General features: G+C 42.9%; 1 protein-coding gene across 1 annotated transcript in view; it reads right to left on the bottom strand.

Annotated features, from left to right (window-relative positions):
- Positions 1–1,702: 1,702 nt before the first annotated feature.
- The window catches only part of shroom3 (shroom family member 3), a 47,403-nt gene continuing 31,342 nt past the window's right edge, over positions 1,703–17,763 (bottom strand). Inside the window, exons 10-13 of the mRNA XM_038989549.1 lie at positions 17,166–17,558; positions 7,535–7,679; positions 7,007–7,291; positions 1,703–2,431 (exon numbers count right to left, since the gene is read on the bottom strand). Coding sequence (XP_038845477.1) covers positions 1,964–2,431; positions 7,007–7,291; positions 7,535–7,679; positions 17,166–17,558 — 1,291 coding nt within the window. The 3' untranslated portion in view covers positions 1,703–1,963. The remainder of the gene's footprint in view (positions 2,432–7,006; positions 7,292–7,534; positions 7,680–17,165; positions 17,559–17,763) is intronic.

Below are 17,763 nucleotides of genomic sequence, written 5' to 3'. Positions count from 1 at the left end.
TCAAGGTTGTTTCCACGTCATTTCAACCCAACAAATCAATATGATGATGTTAAATCAACGTAGAAAACAGTTTAGATTTGCAAAAAGTCATCCACAAAAGGATATTTAGTCTGTTTTTCACCCAACTTTTAACCTAATTCCAATGACATGGTGAAATGTTTTGTTGATTTCACAAGTTCTAGAACATGACATCATTATGACATCACCTTGCCTTCTCTGAGAGAAATCACATTTGTTTTAAATTTCACATGTTTTTTTTTCAGTTTCCAAAAAATATAAAATGTTTTTGTTGTTGTTGTCATCTACATATTAAAAATCATAAGAGGTTAGCAGACACCATATGTACAGCCACTTGCATTCCTTTTTTTATAATATAAATAATAATAGCAGTTGTTGTCAATGCCATGGTAGCTTTTATCATGAACTATCATTTTCGAGTCTGAATTAGAAGTGTTTGAAGCATAATATTGCCTTAGATTGTGACTACATATTAATATGTGTGAGAGCGTGCTATTATGTTGGTAAAGAAAACAGGCCTATTTGATTTGATTAGATTTTTCAGGTCCGGTTCCTCCTGAACCAATAGGAACAGAATGAGAAATAGAAGCCATTCTAGTTCTGTGATTCTGACCATTCTGACCAATCAGTAGTTAAACTGCCCAAAAAAAGTGCTCAGATGTAGTGATATACAAACGTAAAGGCAGTAGTAATGTTATAAATATATGGGGAACAACATTTCTTGACAGGAAGTTGTACATCCACCATCGTTACTCTCAAAGCTTTGATCCACTCGTATGAATACAACTAGGTACTTCAACAGTGTATTGAATCAACCAAAGACATGCTGAGTGGCCAGTCAGAATACAAATATGTGAAAAAGCTTGAGTAACATAGGAAGCATAAATAGAGGCACAATAATGCATTGATCGTGAATGCAATCTGTCTGAATGCGGTCTGTCTGTCTGCCTGTCTGTCTGAATGCTGTCTGCCTGTCTGTCTGAATGCAGTCTGTCTGAATGCGGTCTGTCTGAATGCAGTCTGTCTGAATGCAGTCTGTCTGAATGCAGTCTGTCTGTCTGCCTGTCTGTCTGAATGCAGTCTGTCTGAATGCAGTCTGTCTGAATGCAGTCTGTCTGAATGCAATCTGTCTGAATGCAATCTGTCTGTCTGCCTGTCTGTCTGAATGCAGTCTGTCTGAATGCAGTCTGTCTGAATGCAATCTGTCTGTCTGCCTGTCTGTCTGAATGCAGTCTGTCTGAATGCAATCTGTCTGAATGCGGTCTGTCTGAATGCAGTCTGTCTGAATGCAATCTGTCTGAATGCAATCTGTCTGAATGCAGTCTGTCTGAATGCAGTCTGTCTGAATGCAGTCTGTCTGTCTGCCTGTCTGTCTGAATGCAGTCTGTCTGAATGCAGTCTGTCTGAATGCAGTCTGTCTGTCTGCCTGTCTGTCTGAATGCAGTCTGTCTGAATGCAGTCTGTCTGAATGCAGTCTGTCTGTCTGCCTGTCTGTCTGAATGCAGTCTGTCTGAATGCAGACTGTCTGAATGCAGCCTGTCTGTCTGCCTGTCTGTCTGCAGTCTGTCTGAATGCAGTCTGTCTGTCTGCAGTCTGTCTGAATGCAGTCTGTCTGCCTGTCTGTCTGAATGCAGTCTGTCTGCCTGTCTGTCTGTCTGTCTGTCTGTCTGCTTGTCTGTCTGTCTGCCTGTCTGTCTGTCTGTCTGTCTGTCTGTCTGTCTGTCTGTCTGCTTGTCTGTCTGCCTGTCTGTCTGCCTGTCTACCTGTCTGTCTACAACAAGGGGACAGACCGACAGACATCCTTACTGCTCCATATAGAGCATGTCTCTCTCTTCAATCAAGTACTGTTGCATCTTGCTCGCCAGACTCATGGTGCTCCTCCCACTGGGTCAGAGACACAGCAACTGTAGGAGTGACCAGGAGCAGTGTTGTTGTTGGGGTGATGTCACAGTGATGTCACAGTGGTGGAGCGGACTGTGTGGGTAGGACCAAGGTTAGGGCTGGGAGCTCTAAGGTTAGGGCTGGGAGCTCTAAGGTTAGGGCTGGGAGCTCTAAGGTTAGGGCTGGGAGCTCTAAGGTTAGGGCTGGGAGCTCTAAGGTTAGGGCCGAGGCTGGGGTTCAACCCAGGGATAGGTGAGCTGGGCTGGGCCTGGTGGTCCCCTGGAGGGATACTCTCAGCCAGCCTGCTGAGCTGTTCATCCCACTGCTTAAGGAGCTCATCCAGGTGTCTCTGGCGGATCAGCAGGGCTGGTTTCATACAGACGAAGTGCTGGTAGTCTCTAAGCTGCGGCCCAGTCAGGTACCCACCCAGGATGTCCAGTACCACACGCTCCCGCCTGTCCAGATTCTCCTTCAACTCCCTGGCATCCTCGTGCTGACTACACAACTGCCTGCGCTTCTGCTGTAAGGACTCCTGAGTTAACAGAGATATATAGATTATTAAAGACATCCTGGTGCTTTCTGCTGTAAGGACTCCTGAGTTAACAGAGATATATAGATTATTAAAGACAACCTGGTGCTTTCTGCTGTAAGGACTCCTGAGTTAACAGAGATATATAGATTATTAAAGACATCGTGGTGCTGACGACACAGATTCCTGAGGGTAGAGAGAGACCGTTAGTGATAGGTGAATAGAGTCTTTACACAGAGAGACTCCTGGTTAAACTAGAGGAGATAGACATCCTGCCTGTGCTTCTGCTGTACACTCCTGAGGGGAGAGAGATAGAGGAGATGTGGGTTAGTAAATACATACAGACACTGTGACCTGGCACCACCTAGTGGCCATCATGTGACACATCTACAGAACCATGTTCAGTATTAATGAGATAGGACACTAGTAGAGGACACTAGATTAGTAAAAGCCTTGATAACATATGATGACATTTGGGTAAAGTAAAGCAACCCAGGCTGAATGACACCCTCTCAGGAGGGCAGAATAGAAGGTCACAGGAATAGAAGGTCACATGTTTCAGAGGGGAGGAGCCCTGTAGTATCAGTGACTGATGTAAATCACATTTTAACACCGTCACGTTCCTTCATTAAAGGGAGGGAAGCTGAGGTAGCACCATGATGTCACCGCTCCTTAACACAGCCAAACACAAGAGGGAAAAGGCTTGATAAAGGCCCAGGCTCCGTCAGAACATCCCGTAGACCAACAAACTGTCTGCCGTTCTGTGACCTCATTCAATACCACAATATGAGACAGACTGTCTGGAGCAAAGCGTGATTCCCTGGAAGACAAGGAGGTCTGAGGTATCTATTAAATGCACATCTTCATCTCAGTGAGACTAGGCTGGTAAAATACAAGTAACCCTAAAAATAGCCTGCGGTGTTAGGGGTCTCCTTCACACTGTGATTCCCACTGTTAGGGGTCTCCTTCACACTGTGATTCCCACTGTTAGGGGTCTCCTTCACACTGTGATTCCCACTGTTAGGGGTCTCCTTCACACTGTGATTCCCACTGTTAGGGGTCTCACTGTAGTATGTAGAGTGGAGTATCTTCAGCCTCTTCTGTGCTGTTATGTGTGTAGTGCCAGTGTAGTGTTAGTGTAGTGCCAGTGTAGTGTAGTGTTAGTGTAGTGTTAATGTAGTGTAGTGCCAGTGTAGTGTTAGTGTAGTGTAGTGTTAGTGTAGTGTTAGTGTAGTGTAGTGTTAATGTAGTGTAGTGCCAGTGTAGTGTAGTGTTAGTGTAGTGTAGTGTTAGTGTAGTGTTAGTGTAGTGTAGTGTTAATGTAGTGTTAATGTAGTGTAGTGCCAGTGTAGTGTAGTGTTAGTGTAGTGTAGTGTAGTGTTAGTGTAGTGTAGTGTTAGTGTAGTGTAGTGTTAGTGTTAGTGTAGTGTAGTGTTAGTGTAGTGTTAGTGTTAGTGTAGTGTAGTGTAGTGTAGTGTTAGTGTAGTGTTAGTGTAGTGTAGTGTTAATGTAGTGTAGTGCCAGTGTAGTGTAGTGGTAGTGTAGTGTTAGTGTAGTGTTAGTGTTAGTGTAGTGTAGTGTAGTGTTAGTGTTAGTGTAGTGTTAGTGTAGTGTAGTGTTAATGTAGTGTAGTGCCAGTGTAGTGTAGTGTTAATGTAGTGTAGTGTTAGTGTAGTGTAGTGTAGTGTTAGTGTTAGTGTAGTGTTAGTATAGTGTAGTGTAGTGTTAGTGTAGTGTTAGTGTAGTGTTAGTGTAGTGTAGTGTTAGTGTAGTGTAGTGTTAGTGTAGTGTTAGTGTAGTGTAGTGTAGTGTAGTGTTAGTGTTAGTGTAGTGTTAGTGTAGTGTAGTGTTAGTGTAGTGTAGTGTAGTGTAGTGTAGTGTAGTGTTAGTGTGGTGTTAGTGTAGTGTAGTGTTAGTGTAGTGTAGTGTAGTGTTAGTGTAGTGTTAGTGTAGTGTTAGTGTAGTGTTAATGTAGTGTAGTGTAGTGTTAGTGTAGTGTTAGTGTAGTGTTAGTGTAGTGTAGTGTTAGTGTAGTGTAGTGTTAGTGTAGTGTTAGTGTTAGTGTAGTGTTAGTGTAGTGTTAGTGTAGTGTAGTGTAGTGTTAGTGTAGTGTAGTGTGGTGTTAGTGTAGTGTAGTGTAGTGTTAGTGTAGTGTAGTGTTAGTGTAGTGTTAGTGTAGTGTTAGTGTAGTGTAGTGTTAGTGTAGTGTAGTGTTAGTGTAGTGTAGTGTAGTGTAGTGTTAGTGTAGTGTAGTGTGGTGTTAGTGTAGTGTAGTGTAGTGATAGTGTAGTGTAGTGTAGTGATAGTGTAGTGTAGTGATAGTGTAGTGTAGTGATAGTGTAGTGATAGTGATAGTGTAGTGTAGTGATAGTGTAGTGTAGTGTAGTGATAGTGTAGTGATAGTGTAGTGTAGTGATAGTGTAGTGATAGTGTTAGTGTAGTGATAGTGTAGTGTAGTGATAGTGTAGTGTAGTGATAGTGTAGTGATAGTGTAGTGTAGTGTTAGTGTAGTGTTAGTGTAGTGTAGTGTTAGTGTAGTGTAGTGTTAGTGTAGTGTAGTGTTAGTGTAGTGTAGTGTAGTGCCAGTGTAGTGTAGTGTTAGTGTAGTGTAGTGTTAGTGGAGTGTAGTGTAGTGTAGTGTTAGTGTAGTGTTAGTGTAGTGTAGTGTAGTGTTAGTGTAGTGTTAGTGTAGTGTAGTGTTAGTGTTAGTGTAGTGTTAGTGTAGTGTAGTGTAGTGTTAGTGTAGTGTTAGTGTAGTGTAGTGTTAGTGTAGTGTAGTGTTAGTGTAGTGTTAGTGTAGTGTTAGTGTAGTGTTAGTGTAGTGCCAGTGTAGTGTAGTGTAGTGTAGTGTAGTGTAGTGTTAGTGTAGTGTAGGTGTAGTGTAGGTGTGGTGTGTAGTGTAGTGTAGTCATGGTGTAGTGTGTGTAGTGTAGTGTAGGTGTAGTGTGTAGGTGTAGTGTGTAGTGTAGGTGTAGTGTAGGTGTAGTGTGTAGTGTAGGTGTAGTGTAGGTGTAGTGTAGTGTAGGTGTAGTGTAGTGTAGTGTGTGGTGTAGTGTAGTGTAGTGTGTAGTGTAGGTGTAGTGTAGGTGTAGTGTAGTGTGGGTGTAGTGTAGTGTAGGTGTAGGTGTAGTGTAGTGTGTAGTGTAGGTGTAGTGTAGTGTAGGTGTAGTGTAGGTGTAGTGTAGTGTGTAGTGTAGTGTAGGTGTAGTGTAGGTGTAGTGTGTAGTGTAGTGTAGTGTAGGTGTAGTGTAGTGTAGTGTAGGTGTAGTGTGTAGTGTAGTGTAGGTGTAGTGTAGTGTAGTGTGTAGTGTAGGTGTAGTGTAGGTGTAGTGTAGTGTAGTGTGTAGTGTAGGTGTAGTGTAGTGTAGGTGTAGTGTAGGTGTAGTGTAGGTGTAGTGTAGTGTAGTGTGTAGGTGTAGTGTAGGTGTAGTGTAGGTGTAGTGTGTAGTGTAGGTGTAGTGTAGTGTGTAGTGTAGGTGTAGTGTAGTGTGTAGTGTAGGTGTAGTGTAGGTGTAGTGTGTAGTGTAGGTGTAGTGTAGTGTGTAGTGTAGGTGTAGGTGTAGTGTAGGTGTAGTGTGTAGTGTAGGTGTAGTGTAGTGTAGTGTGTAGTGTAGGTGTAGTGTAGTGTAGTGTGTAGTGTAGGTGTAGTGTGTAGTGTAGGTGTAGTGTAGTGTGTAGTGTAGGTGTAGTGTGTAGTGTAGGTGTAGTGTGTAGTGTAGGTGTAGGTGTAGTGTAGGTGTAGTGTGTAGTGTAGGTGTAGTGTAGTGTAGGTGTAGTGTAGGTGTAGTGTGTAGTGTAGGTGTAGTGTAGTGTAGGTGTAGTGTGTAGTGTAGGTGTAGTGTAGGTGTAGTGTGTAGTGTAGTGTTAGTGTAGTGTAGTGTGTAGTGTAGGTGTAGTGTAGTGTAGTTGTAGTGTAGTGTAGTGTAGTGTAGGTGTAGTGTAGGTGTAGTGTGTAGTGTAGGTGTAGTGTAGTGTAGGTGTAGTGTAGGTGTAGTGTAGTGTAGGTGTAGGTGTAGTGTAGTGTAGTATTAGTGTAGGTGTAGTGTGTAGTGTAGGTGTAGTGTGTAGTGTAGGTGTAGTGTAGGTGTAGTGTAGGTGTAGTGTGTAGTGTAGGTGTAGTGTGTAGTGTAGTGTAGGTGTAGTGTAGGTGTAGTGTGTAGTGTAGGTGTAGTGTAGTGTAGTGTGTAGTGTAGGTGTAGTGTAGTGTAGTGTGTAGTGTAGGTGTAGTGTAGTGTGTAGTGTAGTGTAGGTGTAGTGTAGGTGTAGTGTGTAGTGTAGGTGTAGTGTAGTGTAGGTGTAGTGTATGTGTAGTGTGTAGTGTAGTGTAGTGTAGGTGTAGTGTAGTATTAGTGTAGGTGTAGTGTGTAGTGTAGGTGTAGTGTGTAGTGTAGGTGTAGTGTGTAGTGTAGGTGTAGTGTAGTGTAGGTGTAGTGTGTAGTGTAGTGTAGGTGTAGGTGTAGTGTGTACAGTGTGTGAAGCCTCATCCTCTCCTCTTGGCTGTCCTCTGTCTCCTGTCTATCCAGGGAAGAGAGGACATAGTGTATAATGTATAGTGTATAGTGTAGTTTAATATCTCACCCTTTCCTCTTGGCTGTCCTCTGTCTCCTCCTCTCTGTCCAGGGCAGAGAGAGCGTTATGGACCCGGGCCAGCCGGCCACACAGAGACAGCAGAAGGTTGACTATCTTATCCATGTCCCCGATGAGCATCTTGTACTTCTCCCTCTCGTTGGGCTTACAGTGCTCCTGAACCAGGCTCTCTATGTGGCCCCCTAGGGCCCGGAACCTCCTCTGCTCCTCCGCCAGAACCTCCTTCTCATCCCGCAAGGAGGTAATGCTCAGAGTCAGGGCCTGGAGTAGCTCCACCTAGTGGACGGGAGAAGTTAGCAACAACGGTGCATTGTGTCTATTGTGTCTCCACTTCTCTTTCACCAGAGATCTTCTGGATCCCCGAGGACCATAGGTTGGATGAGCATTTGTCTTTCATTTTCCTTACTTTTATATCAATCAGTTAATTCATAGATTCATGTAATTGTATTGCCTTTGATTTGATCTGATAAAAACAATTGTTTACAAAAAAAAGAAAAATAATTTAAGGTAAATTCAGACCTTCTTCTGATTGAGGTCTGTCTCGTCCTCATGCAGATCTGTGTCCTCCTCTCCTCCTCCTCCTCCTCCTCCTGCTCCTCCTCTTCCTCCTCCCTCTGTTCTCTGCAGCAGATTGGGTCCTATTGAACAGACACCATCTTGACTTCTACAAGAAAAAAAAAATATGTTTTATGGTCACATACACTAGATAGGTGCAGTGAAATATGTTGTTTTACAGGGTCAGCCATAGTAGTTTGGCACCCCATGGAACAGAGACACAAGAATGGAGCAACAGTTAGCATTACTACCACTTGAATAGACTGACACATTACATCCTGAAACTCCTTACCGAAACTGACACATACTGCAAAACAAGCAGTCAGCAACAACAACACCAATAACAACAACAACAACAACATACTGCAAAACAAGCAGTCAGCAACAACAACAACAACAACATACTGCAAAACAAGCAGTCAGCAACAACAACAACAACAACATACTGCAAAACAAGCAGTCAGCAACAACAACAACATACTGCAAAACAAGCAGTCAGCAACAACAACAACAACATACTGCAAAACAAGCAGTCAGCAACAACAACAACAACATACTGCAAAACAAGCAGTCAGCAACAACAACAACATACTGCAAAACAAGCAGTCAGCAACAACAACACCAATAACAACAACAACAACAACATACTGCAAAACAAGCAGTCAGCAACAACAACACCAATAACAACAACAACAACAACAACATACTGCAAAACAAGCAGTCAGCAACAACAACAACAACATACTGCAAAACAAGCAGTCAGCAACAACAACAACATACTGCAAAACAAGCAGTCAGCAACAACAACACCAATAACAACAACAACAACAACAACATACTGCAAAACAAGCAGTCAGCAACAACAACAACAACATACTGCAAAACAAGCAGTCAGCAACAACAACAACAACATACTGCAAAACAAGCAGTCAGCAACAACAACAACAACATACTGCAAAACAAGCAGTCAGCAACAACAACACCAATAACAACAACAACAACAACATACTGCAAAACAAGCAGTCAGCAACAACAACAACAACATACTGCAAAACAAGCAGTCAGCAACAACAACACCAATAACAACAACAACAACAACATACTGCAAAACAAGCAGTCAGCAACAACAACACCAATAACAACAACAACAACAACAACATACTGCAAAACAAGCAGTCAGCAACAACAACAACAACATACTGCAAAACAAGCAGTCAGCAACAACAACACCAATAACAACAACAACAACAACATACTGCAAAACAAGCAGTCAGCAACAACAACAACAACATACTGCAAAACAAGCAGTCAGCAACAACAACACCAATAACAACAACAACAACAACATACTGCAAAACAAGCAGTCAGCAACAACAACACCAATAACAACAACAACAACAACAACATACTGCAAAACAAGCAGTCAGCAACAACAACAACAACAACATACTGCAAAACAAGCAGTCAGCAACAACAACAACAACATACTGCAAAACAAGCAGTCAGCAACAACAACAACAACATACTGCAAAACAAGCAGTCAGCAACAACAACACCAATAACAACAACAACAACAACATACTGCAAAACAAGCAGTCAGCAACAACAACAACAACATACTGCAAAACAAGCAGTCAGCAACAACAACAACAATAACATACTGCAAAACAAGCAGTCAGCAACAACAACAACAACAACATACTGCAAAACAAGCAGTCAGCAACAACAACAACAACAACATACTGCAAAACAAGCAGTCAGCAACAACAACAACAACAACAACATACTGCAAAACAAGCAGTCAGCAACAACAACAACAATAACAACATACTGCAAAATAAGCAGTCAGCAACAACAACAACAACAACATACTGCAAAACAAGCAGTCAGCAACAACAACAACAACAACAACATACTGCAAAACAAGCAGTCAGCAACAACAACAACAACAACAACATACTGCAAAACAAGCAGTCAGCAACAACAACAACAACAACATACTGCAAAACAAGCAGTCAGCAACAACAACAACAACAACAACAACAACATACTGCAAAACAAGCAGTCAGCAACAACAACAACAATAACAACATACTGCAAAACAAGCAGTCAGCAACAACAACAACAACAACAACATACTGCAAAACAAGCAGTCAGCAACAACAACAACAACAACAACATACTGCAAAACAAGCAGTCAGCAACAACAACAACAATAACAACATACTGCAAAACAAGCAGTCAGCAACAACAACAACAATAACAACATACTGCAAAACAAGCAGTCAGCAACAACAACAACAACAACAACAACATACTGCAAAACAAGCAGTCAGCAACAACAACAACAACAATAACAACATACTGCAAAACAAGCAGTCAGCAACAGCAACAACAACAACATACTGCAAAACAAGCAGTCAGCAACAACAACAACAACAACAACAACATACTGCAAAACAAGCAGTCAGCAACAACAACAACAATAACAACATACTGCAAAACAAGCAGTCAGCAACAACAACAACAACAACAACAACATACTGCAAAACAAGCAGTCAGCAACAACAACAACAACAACAACATACTGCAAAACAAGCAGTCAGCAACAACAACAACAATAACAACATACTGCAAAACAAGCAGTCAGCAACAACAACAACAACAACAACAACATACTGCAAAACAAGCAGTCAGCAACAACAACAACAACAACAACAATAACAACAACAACAACATACTGCAAAACAAGCAGTCAGCAACAACAACAACAATAACAACATACTGCAAAACAAGCAGTCAGCAACAACAACAACAACATACTGCAAAACAAGCAGTCAGCAACAACAACAACAACAACAACAACAACATACTGCAAAACAAGCAGTCAGCAACAACAACAACAATAACAACATACTGCAAAACAAGCAGTCAGCAACAACAACAACAATAACAACATACTGCAAAACAAGCAGTCAGCAACAACAACAACATACTGCAAAACAAGCAGTCAGCAACAACAACAACAATAACAACATACTGCAAAACAAGCAGTCAGCAACAACAACAACAATAACAACATACTGCAAAACAAGCAGTCAGCAACAACAACAACAATAACAACATACTGCAAAACAAGCAGTCAGCAACAACAACATACTGCAAAACAAGCAGTCAGCAACAACAATAACAACATACTGCAAAACAAGCAGTCAGCAACAACAATAACAACATACTGCAAAACAAGCAGTCAGCAACAACAATAACAACATACAAGCAGTCAGCAACAAGCACTAGTCTGTTGAATAGTGTGTCTGTTGCCAAAATAATTAGTATGGTATTCTGTGTGTGTGTGTTATTTGGTTATTTACTCACACACACACACACACACACACACACACACACACACACACACACACACACACACACACACACACACACTACTATAAGGAATGTGCTGTGTCTGGTTTGTTTTCATGGCAGGATGGATATGCAGAATAGAATGTTTTAGACAGACCAACATTCAACAGTAGAATCAGGCCACACCCACTTCTGACACCGAGGACTCTAACAAACCCACTGTCCTCTGACACCGAGGACTCTAACAAACCCACTGTCCTCTGACACCGAGGACTCTAACAAACCCACTGTCCTCTGACACCGAGGACTCTAACAAACCCACTGTCCTCTGACACCGAGGACTCTAACAAACCCACTGTCCTCTGACACCGAGGACTCTAACAAACCCACTGTCCTCTGACACCGAGGACTCTAACAAACCCACTGTCCTCTGACACCGAGGACTCTAACAAACCCACTGTCCTCTGACACCGAGGACTCTAACAAACCCACTGTCCTCTGACACCGAGGACTCTAACAAACCCACTGTCCTCTGACACCGAGGACTCTAACAAACCCACTGTCCTCTGACACCGAGGACTCTAACAAACCCACTGTCCTCTGACACCGAGGACTCTAACAAACCCACTGTCCTCTGACACCGAGGACTCTAACAAACCCACTGTCCTCTGGTTCTATTTTAAAATAATACATTTAATATTTAAACATATTTCTGATACAAATTCTCAAGTTATTTCCCAATCACTCAAAAACCCAGCCGAGAATATGTGAATATATACCTTCTTGGGTTGAAAATAATAAAATAAAAACTATTTATTTCAAAAGACAAAAGAGGCTAAAATTTATTCAATTAATTTAGAGCAGGGTTCTCCAACCCTGTTCCTGGAGAGCTACCATCCTGTAGGTTTTAACTCCAACCCTGTTCCTGGAGAGATACTGTCCTGTAGGTTTTAACTCCAACCCTGTTCCTGGAGAGCTACCATCCTGTAGGTTTTAACTCCAACCCTGTTCCTGGAGAGCTACCCTCCTGTAGGTTTTAACTCCAACCCTGTTCCTGGAGAGCTACCCTCCTGTAGGTTTTAACTCCAACCCTGTTCCTGGAGAGCTACCGTCCTGTAGGTTTTAACTCCAACCCTGTTCCTGGAGAGTTACCGTCCTGTAGGTTTTAACTCCAACCCTGTTCCTGGAGAGCTACCATCCTGTAGGTTTTAACTCCAACCCTGTTCCTGGAGAGCTACCATCCTGTAGGTTTTAACTCCAACCCTGTTCCTGGAGAGATACCCTCCTGTAGGTTTTAACTCCAACCCTGTTCCTGGAGAGAGACCCTCCTGTAGGTTTTAACTCCAACCCTGTTCCTGGAGAGATACCCTCCTGTAGGTTTTAACTCCAACCCTGTTCCTGGAGAGATACCCTCCTGTAGGTTTTAACTCCAACCCTGTTCCTGGAGAGCTACCCTCCTGTAGGTTTTAACTCCAACCCTGTTCCTGGAGAGCTACCATCCTGTAGGTTTTAACTCCAACCCTGTTCCTGGAGAGATACCCTCCTGTAGGTTTTAACTCCAACCCTGTTCCTGGAGAGCTACCCTCCTGTAGGTTTTAACTCCAACCCTGTTCCTGGAGAGCTACCCCCCTGTAGGTTTTAACTCCAACCCCAGTTGTAACTAACCTGATTCAACTTTTCAAGCAGGTAATTATCTGAATCAGGTGTGCTAGATTATGGTTGGAGTTAAAACCTACAGGATGATATGATGTTACCTAGCTCTAACATGGAGAGAGAGAGAGACAGTATGATCTGATGTTACCTAGCTCTAACATGGAGAGAGAGAGACAGTATGATCTGATGTTACCTAGCTCTAACATGGAGAGAGAGAGAGACAGTATGATCTGATGTTACCTAGCTCTAACATGGAGAGAGAGAGAGACAGTATGATCTGATGTTACCTAGCTCTAACATGGAGAGAGAGAGAGACAGTATGATCTGATGTTACCTAGCTCTAACATGGAGAGAGAGAGAGACAGTATGATCTGATGTTACCTAGCTCTAACATGGAGAGAGAGAGACAGTATGATCTGATGTTACCTAGCTCTAACATGGAGAGAGAGAGAGACAGTATGATCTGATGTTACCTAGCTCTAACATGGAGAGAGAGAGAGACAGTATGATATGATGTTACCTAGCTCTAACATGGAGAGAGAGAGAGACAGTATGATCTGATGTTACCTAGCTCTAACATGGAGAGAGAGAGAGACAGTATGATCTGATGTTACCTAGCTCTAACATGGAGAGAGAGAGAGACAGTATGATCTGATGTTACCTAGCTCTAACATGGAGAGAGAGAGAGACAGTATGATCTGATGTTACCTAGCTCTAACATGGAGAGAGAGAGACAGTATGATCTGATGTTACCTAGCTCTAACATGGAGAGAGAGAGAGACAGTATGATCTGATGTTACCTAGCTCTAACATGGAGAGAGAGAGAGACAGTATGATCTGATGTTACCTAGCTCTAACATGGAGAGAGAGAGACAGTATGATCTGATGTTACCTAGCTCTAACATGGAGAGAGAGAGAGACAGTATGATCTGATGTTACCTAGCTCTAACATGGAGAGAGAGAGAGACAGTATGATCTGATGTTACCTAGCTCTAACATGGAGAGAGAGAGAGACAGTATGATCTGATGTTACCTAGCTCTAACATGGAGAGAGAGAGAGACAGTATGATCTGATGTTACCTAGCTCTAACATGGAGAGAGAGAGACAGTATGATCTGATGTTACCTAGCTCTAACATGGAGAGAGAGAGACAGTATGATCTGATGTTACCTAGCTCTAACATGGAGAGAGAGAGAGACAGTATGATCTGATGTTACCTAGCTCTAACATGGAGAGAGAGAGAGACAGTATGATCTGATGTTACCTAGCTCTAACATGGAGAGAGAGAGAGACAGTATGATCTGATGTTACCTAGCTCTAACATGGAGAGAGAGAGACAGTATGATCTGATGTTACCTAGCTCTAACATGGAGAGAGAGAGAGACAGTATGATCTGATGTTACCTAGCTCTAACATGGAGAGAGAGAGAGACAGTATGATCTGATGTTACCTAGCTCTAACATGGAGAGAGAGAGAGACAGTATGATCTGATGTTACCTAGCTCTAACATGGAGAGAGAGAGAGACAGTATGATCTGATGTTACCTAGCTCTAACATGGAGAGAGAGAGAGACAGTATGATCTGATGTTACCTAGCTCTAACATGGAGAGAGAGAGAGACAGTATGATCTGATGTTACCTAGCTCTAACATGGAGAGAGAGAGAGACAGTATGATCTGATGTTACCTAGCTCTAACATGGAGAGAGAGAGAGACAGTATGATCTGATGTTACCTAGCTCTAACATGGAGAGAGAGAGAGACAGTATGATCTGATGTTACCTAGCTCTAACATGGAGAGAGAGAGACAGTATGATCTGATGTTACCTAGCTCTAACATGGAGAGAGAGAGACAGTATGATCTGATGTTACCTAGCTCTAACATGGAGAGAGAGAGAGACAGTATGATCTGATGTTACCTAGCTCTAACATGGAGAGAGAGAGAGACAGTATGATCTGATGTTACCTAGCTCTAACATGGAGAGAGAGAGAGACAGTATGATCTGATGTTACCTAGCTCTAACATGGAGAGAGAGAGACAGTATGATCTGATGTTACCTAGCTCTAACATGGAGAGAGAGAGAGACAGTATGATCTGATGTTACCTAGCTCTAACATGGAGAGAGAGAGAGACAGTATGATCTGATGTTACCTAGCTCTAACATGGAGAGAGAGAGAGACAGTATGATCTGATGTTACCTAGCTCTAACATGGAGAGAGAGAGAGACAGTATGATCTGATGTTACCTAGCTCTAACATGGAGAGAGAGAGAGACAGTATGATCTGATGTTACCTAGCTCTAACATGGAGAGAGAGAGAGACAGTATGATCTGATGTTACCTAGCTCTAACATGGAGAGAGAGAGAGACAGTATGATCTGATGTTACCTAGCTCTAACATGGAGAGAGAGAGAGACAGTATGATCTGATGTTACCTAGCTCTAACATGGAGAGAGAGAGAGAGAGACAGTATGATCTGATGTTCCCTAGCTCTAACATGGAGAGAGAGACAGTATGATCTGATGTTACCTAGCTCTAACATGGAGAGAGAGAGACAGTATGATCTGATGTTACCTAGCTCTAACATGGAGAGAGAGAGAGACAGTATGATCTGATGTTACCTAGCTCTAACATGGAGAGAGAGAGAGACAGTATGATCTGATGTTACCTAGCTCTAACATGGAGAGAGAGAGAGACAGTATGATCTGATGTTACCTAGCTCTAACATGGAGAGAGAGACAGTATGATCTGATGTTACCTAGCTCTAACATGGAGAGAGAGAGAGACAGTATGATCTGATGTTACCTAGCTCTAACATGGAGAGAGAGAGAGACAGTATGATCTGATGTTACCTAGCTCTAACATGGAGAGAGAGAGAGACAGTATGATCTGATGTTACCTAGCTCTAACATGGAGAGAGAGAGAGACAGTATGATCTGATGTTACCTAGCTCTAACATGGAGAGAGAGAGAGACAGTATGATCTGATGTTACCTAGCTCTAACATGGAGAGAGAGAGAGACAGTATGATCTGATGTTACCTAGCTCTAACATGGAGAGAGAGAGAGACAGTATGATCTGATGTTACCTAGCTCTAACATGGAGAGAGAGAGAGACAGTATGATCTGATGTTACCTAGCTCTAACATGGAGAGAGAGAGAGACAGTATGATCTGATGTTACCTAGCTCTAACATGGAGAGAGAGAGAGACAGTATGATCTGATGTTACCTAGCTCTAACATGGAGAGAGAGAGAGACAGTATGATCTGATGTTACCTAGCTCTAACATGGAGAGAGAGAGACAGTATGATCTGATGTTACCTAGCTCTAACATGGAGAGAGAGAGACAGTATGATCTGATGTTACCTAGCTCTAACATGGAGAGAGAGAGAGAGACAGTATGATCTGATGTTACCTAGCTCTAACATGGAGAGAGAGACAGACAGTATGATCTGATGTTACCTAGCTCTAACATGGAGAGAGAGACAGTATGATCTGATGTTACCTAGCTCTAACATGGAGAGAGAGACAGACAGTATGATCTGATGTTCCCTAGCTCTAACATGGAGAGAGAGAGACAGTATGATCTGATGTTCCCTAGCTCTAACATGGAGAGAGAGAGACAGACAGTATGATCTGATGTTCCCTAGCTCTAACATGGAGAGAGAGACAGTATGATCTGATGTTACCTAGCTCTAACATGGAGAGAGAGACAGTATGATCTGATGTTACCTAGCTCTAACATGGAGAGAGAGAGACAGTATGATCTGATGTTCCCTAGCTCTAACATGGAGAGAGAGAGAGACAGTATGATCTGATGTTACCTAGCTCTAACATGGAGAGAGAGAGAGACAGTATGATCTGATGTTACCTAGCTCTAACATGGAGAGAGAGACAGACAGTATGATCTGATGTTACCTAGCTCTAACATGGAGAGAGAGAGACAGTATGATCTGATGTTCCCCAGCTCTAACATGGAGAGAGAGACAGTATGATCTGATGTTACCTAGCTCTAACATGGAGAGAGAGACAGAGAACTATAGTTACCAGCCAGGATATCAGCAGTTTTTAACAGTTATCATTCTGTGGCGTCAGCGTCAACTGTTATCCTGTCTGTGTTAATCATTTCTCTCTAAACAATTTGTTCACGATGAAAACAAAACAAAGATTGACTCAAAAATATTTTTTTTGCAATTTCACCTTGAAACCCCTGAGATATGATGATAATTTCCCTTGCTTATCTAGCTTTTCTGATGTCATGGTCTATTTTAAAAGCGAAGAGTTGTCTTGTGATAACAGGTGTCTGTAATAAACTGAGCCATAATGTTATCAGCCTCAACAAAGGTCCTATGTTCTGTCCTATCTCCTGGTAATGAACCCTGATCAAACAGTCTAACCTTTTATTTAGTTACATAACATGAATAAAACACACACACACACTAAGCACACAAACGAATGCATGAATGCACACACACACACGCACACACACACGCACTCACTCACACTTCCTCATTCCCTCTGGATAACCAGACCTCCCTCAATCCCCCCCCCCCCCCTTTCTTCCCCTCGCTCCTCTCCGTCCCTCACCTGTCCTCCAGACTGCTCCTGCGGCGTTGCCACAGCAACCTCCCTCCCCCCGCGGGGAAGATCCTCTCCATCAGGTCCATGGTCCGCCCACCCTCTGCCCAGCTGTCCAGCATCGGGCTCAGGGTCCTATCCCCCCGTGACACCAGCTGTCTGGCCAGGGCCTCCACCCTAAGTTCCCCAGCAGACCTCTCCCTCCTGGCTGAGAGATGGTACTCTTGCCCCAGGCTTTCCTCACCGCTAGGCCCCTGCTGGGGCTCTGGGAAACTGTTGCTGAGGGTGGTGGAGGTCTCAGGCTGGGGCTCAGGGGTTAGGCTCGGCCTCGGAGAGACAGACAGGGGGATAGAGGGGGGTACTGTCTGACGGTAGGAGGAGGGGAGAGATGGGAACTCACAGCTGCATGTACAGACACACAAAAAGACAAGAGGTTCACAACACCGGATGGATAAATGGTCTACGTTTTTCAAAACTTTAACATTGATGATTAGAATATTTTCAGTGTTACTATGTCCCTTTTACATTAGATAATGTAAATATATAGTGCAGTACTATGGCTCTCTGTAATCAATGCACCATTCAATATCACTGACGTTTCACTATA

Source organism: Salvelinus namaycush, chromosome 3 (assembly GCF_016432855.1).
Source record: "Salvelinus namaycush isolate Seneca chromosome 3, SaNama_1.0, whole genome shotgun sequence".
NCBI classification, from domain to species: domain Eukaryota; kingdom Metazoa; phylum Chordata; class Actinopteri; order Salmoniformes; family Salmonidae; genus Salvelinus; species Salvelinus namaycush.
This window is presented reverse-complemented; position numbering and strand designations above follow the sequence as displayed.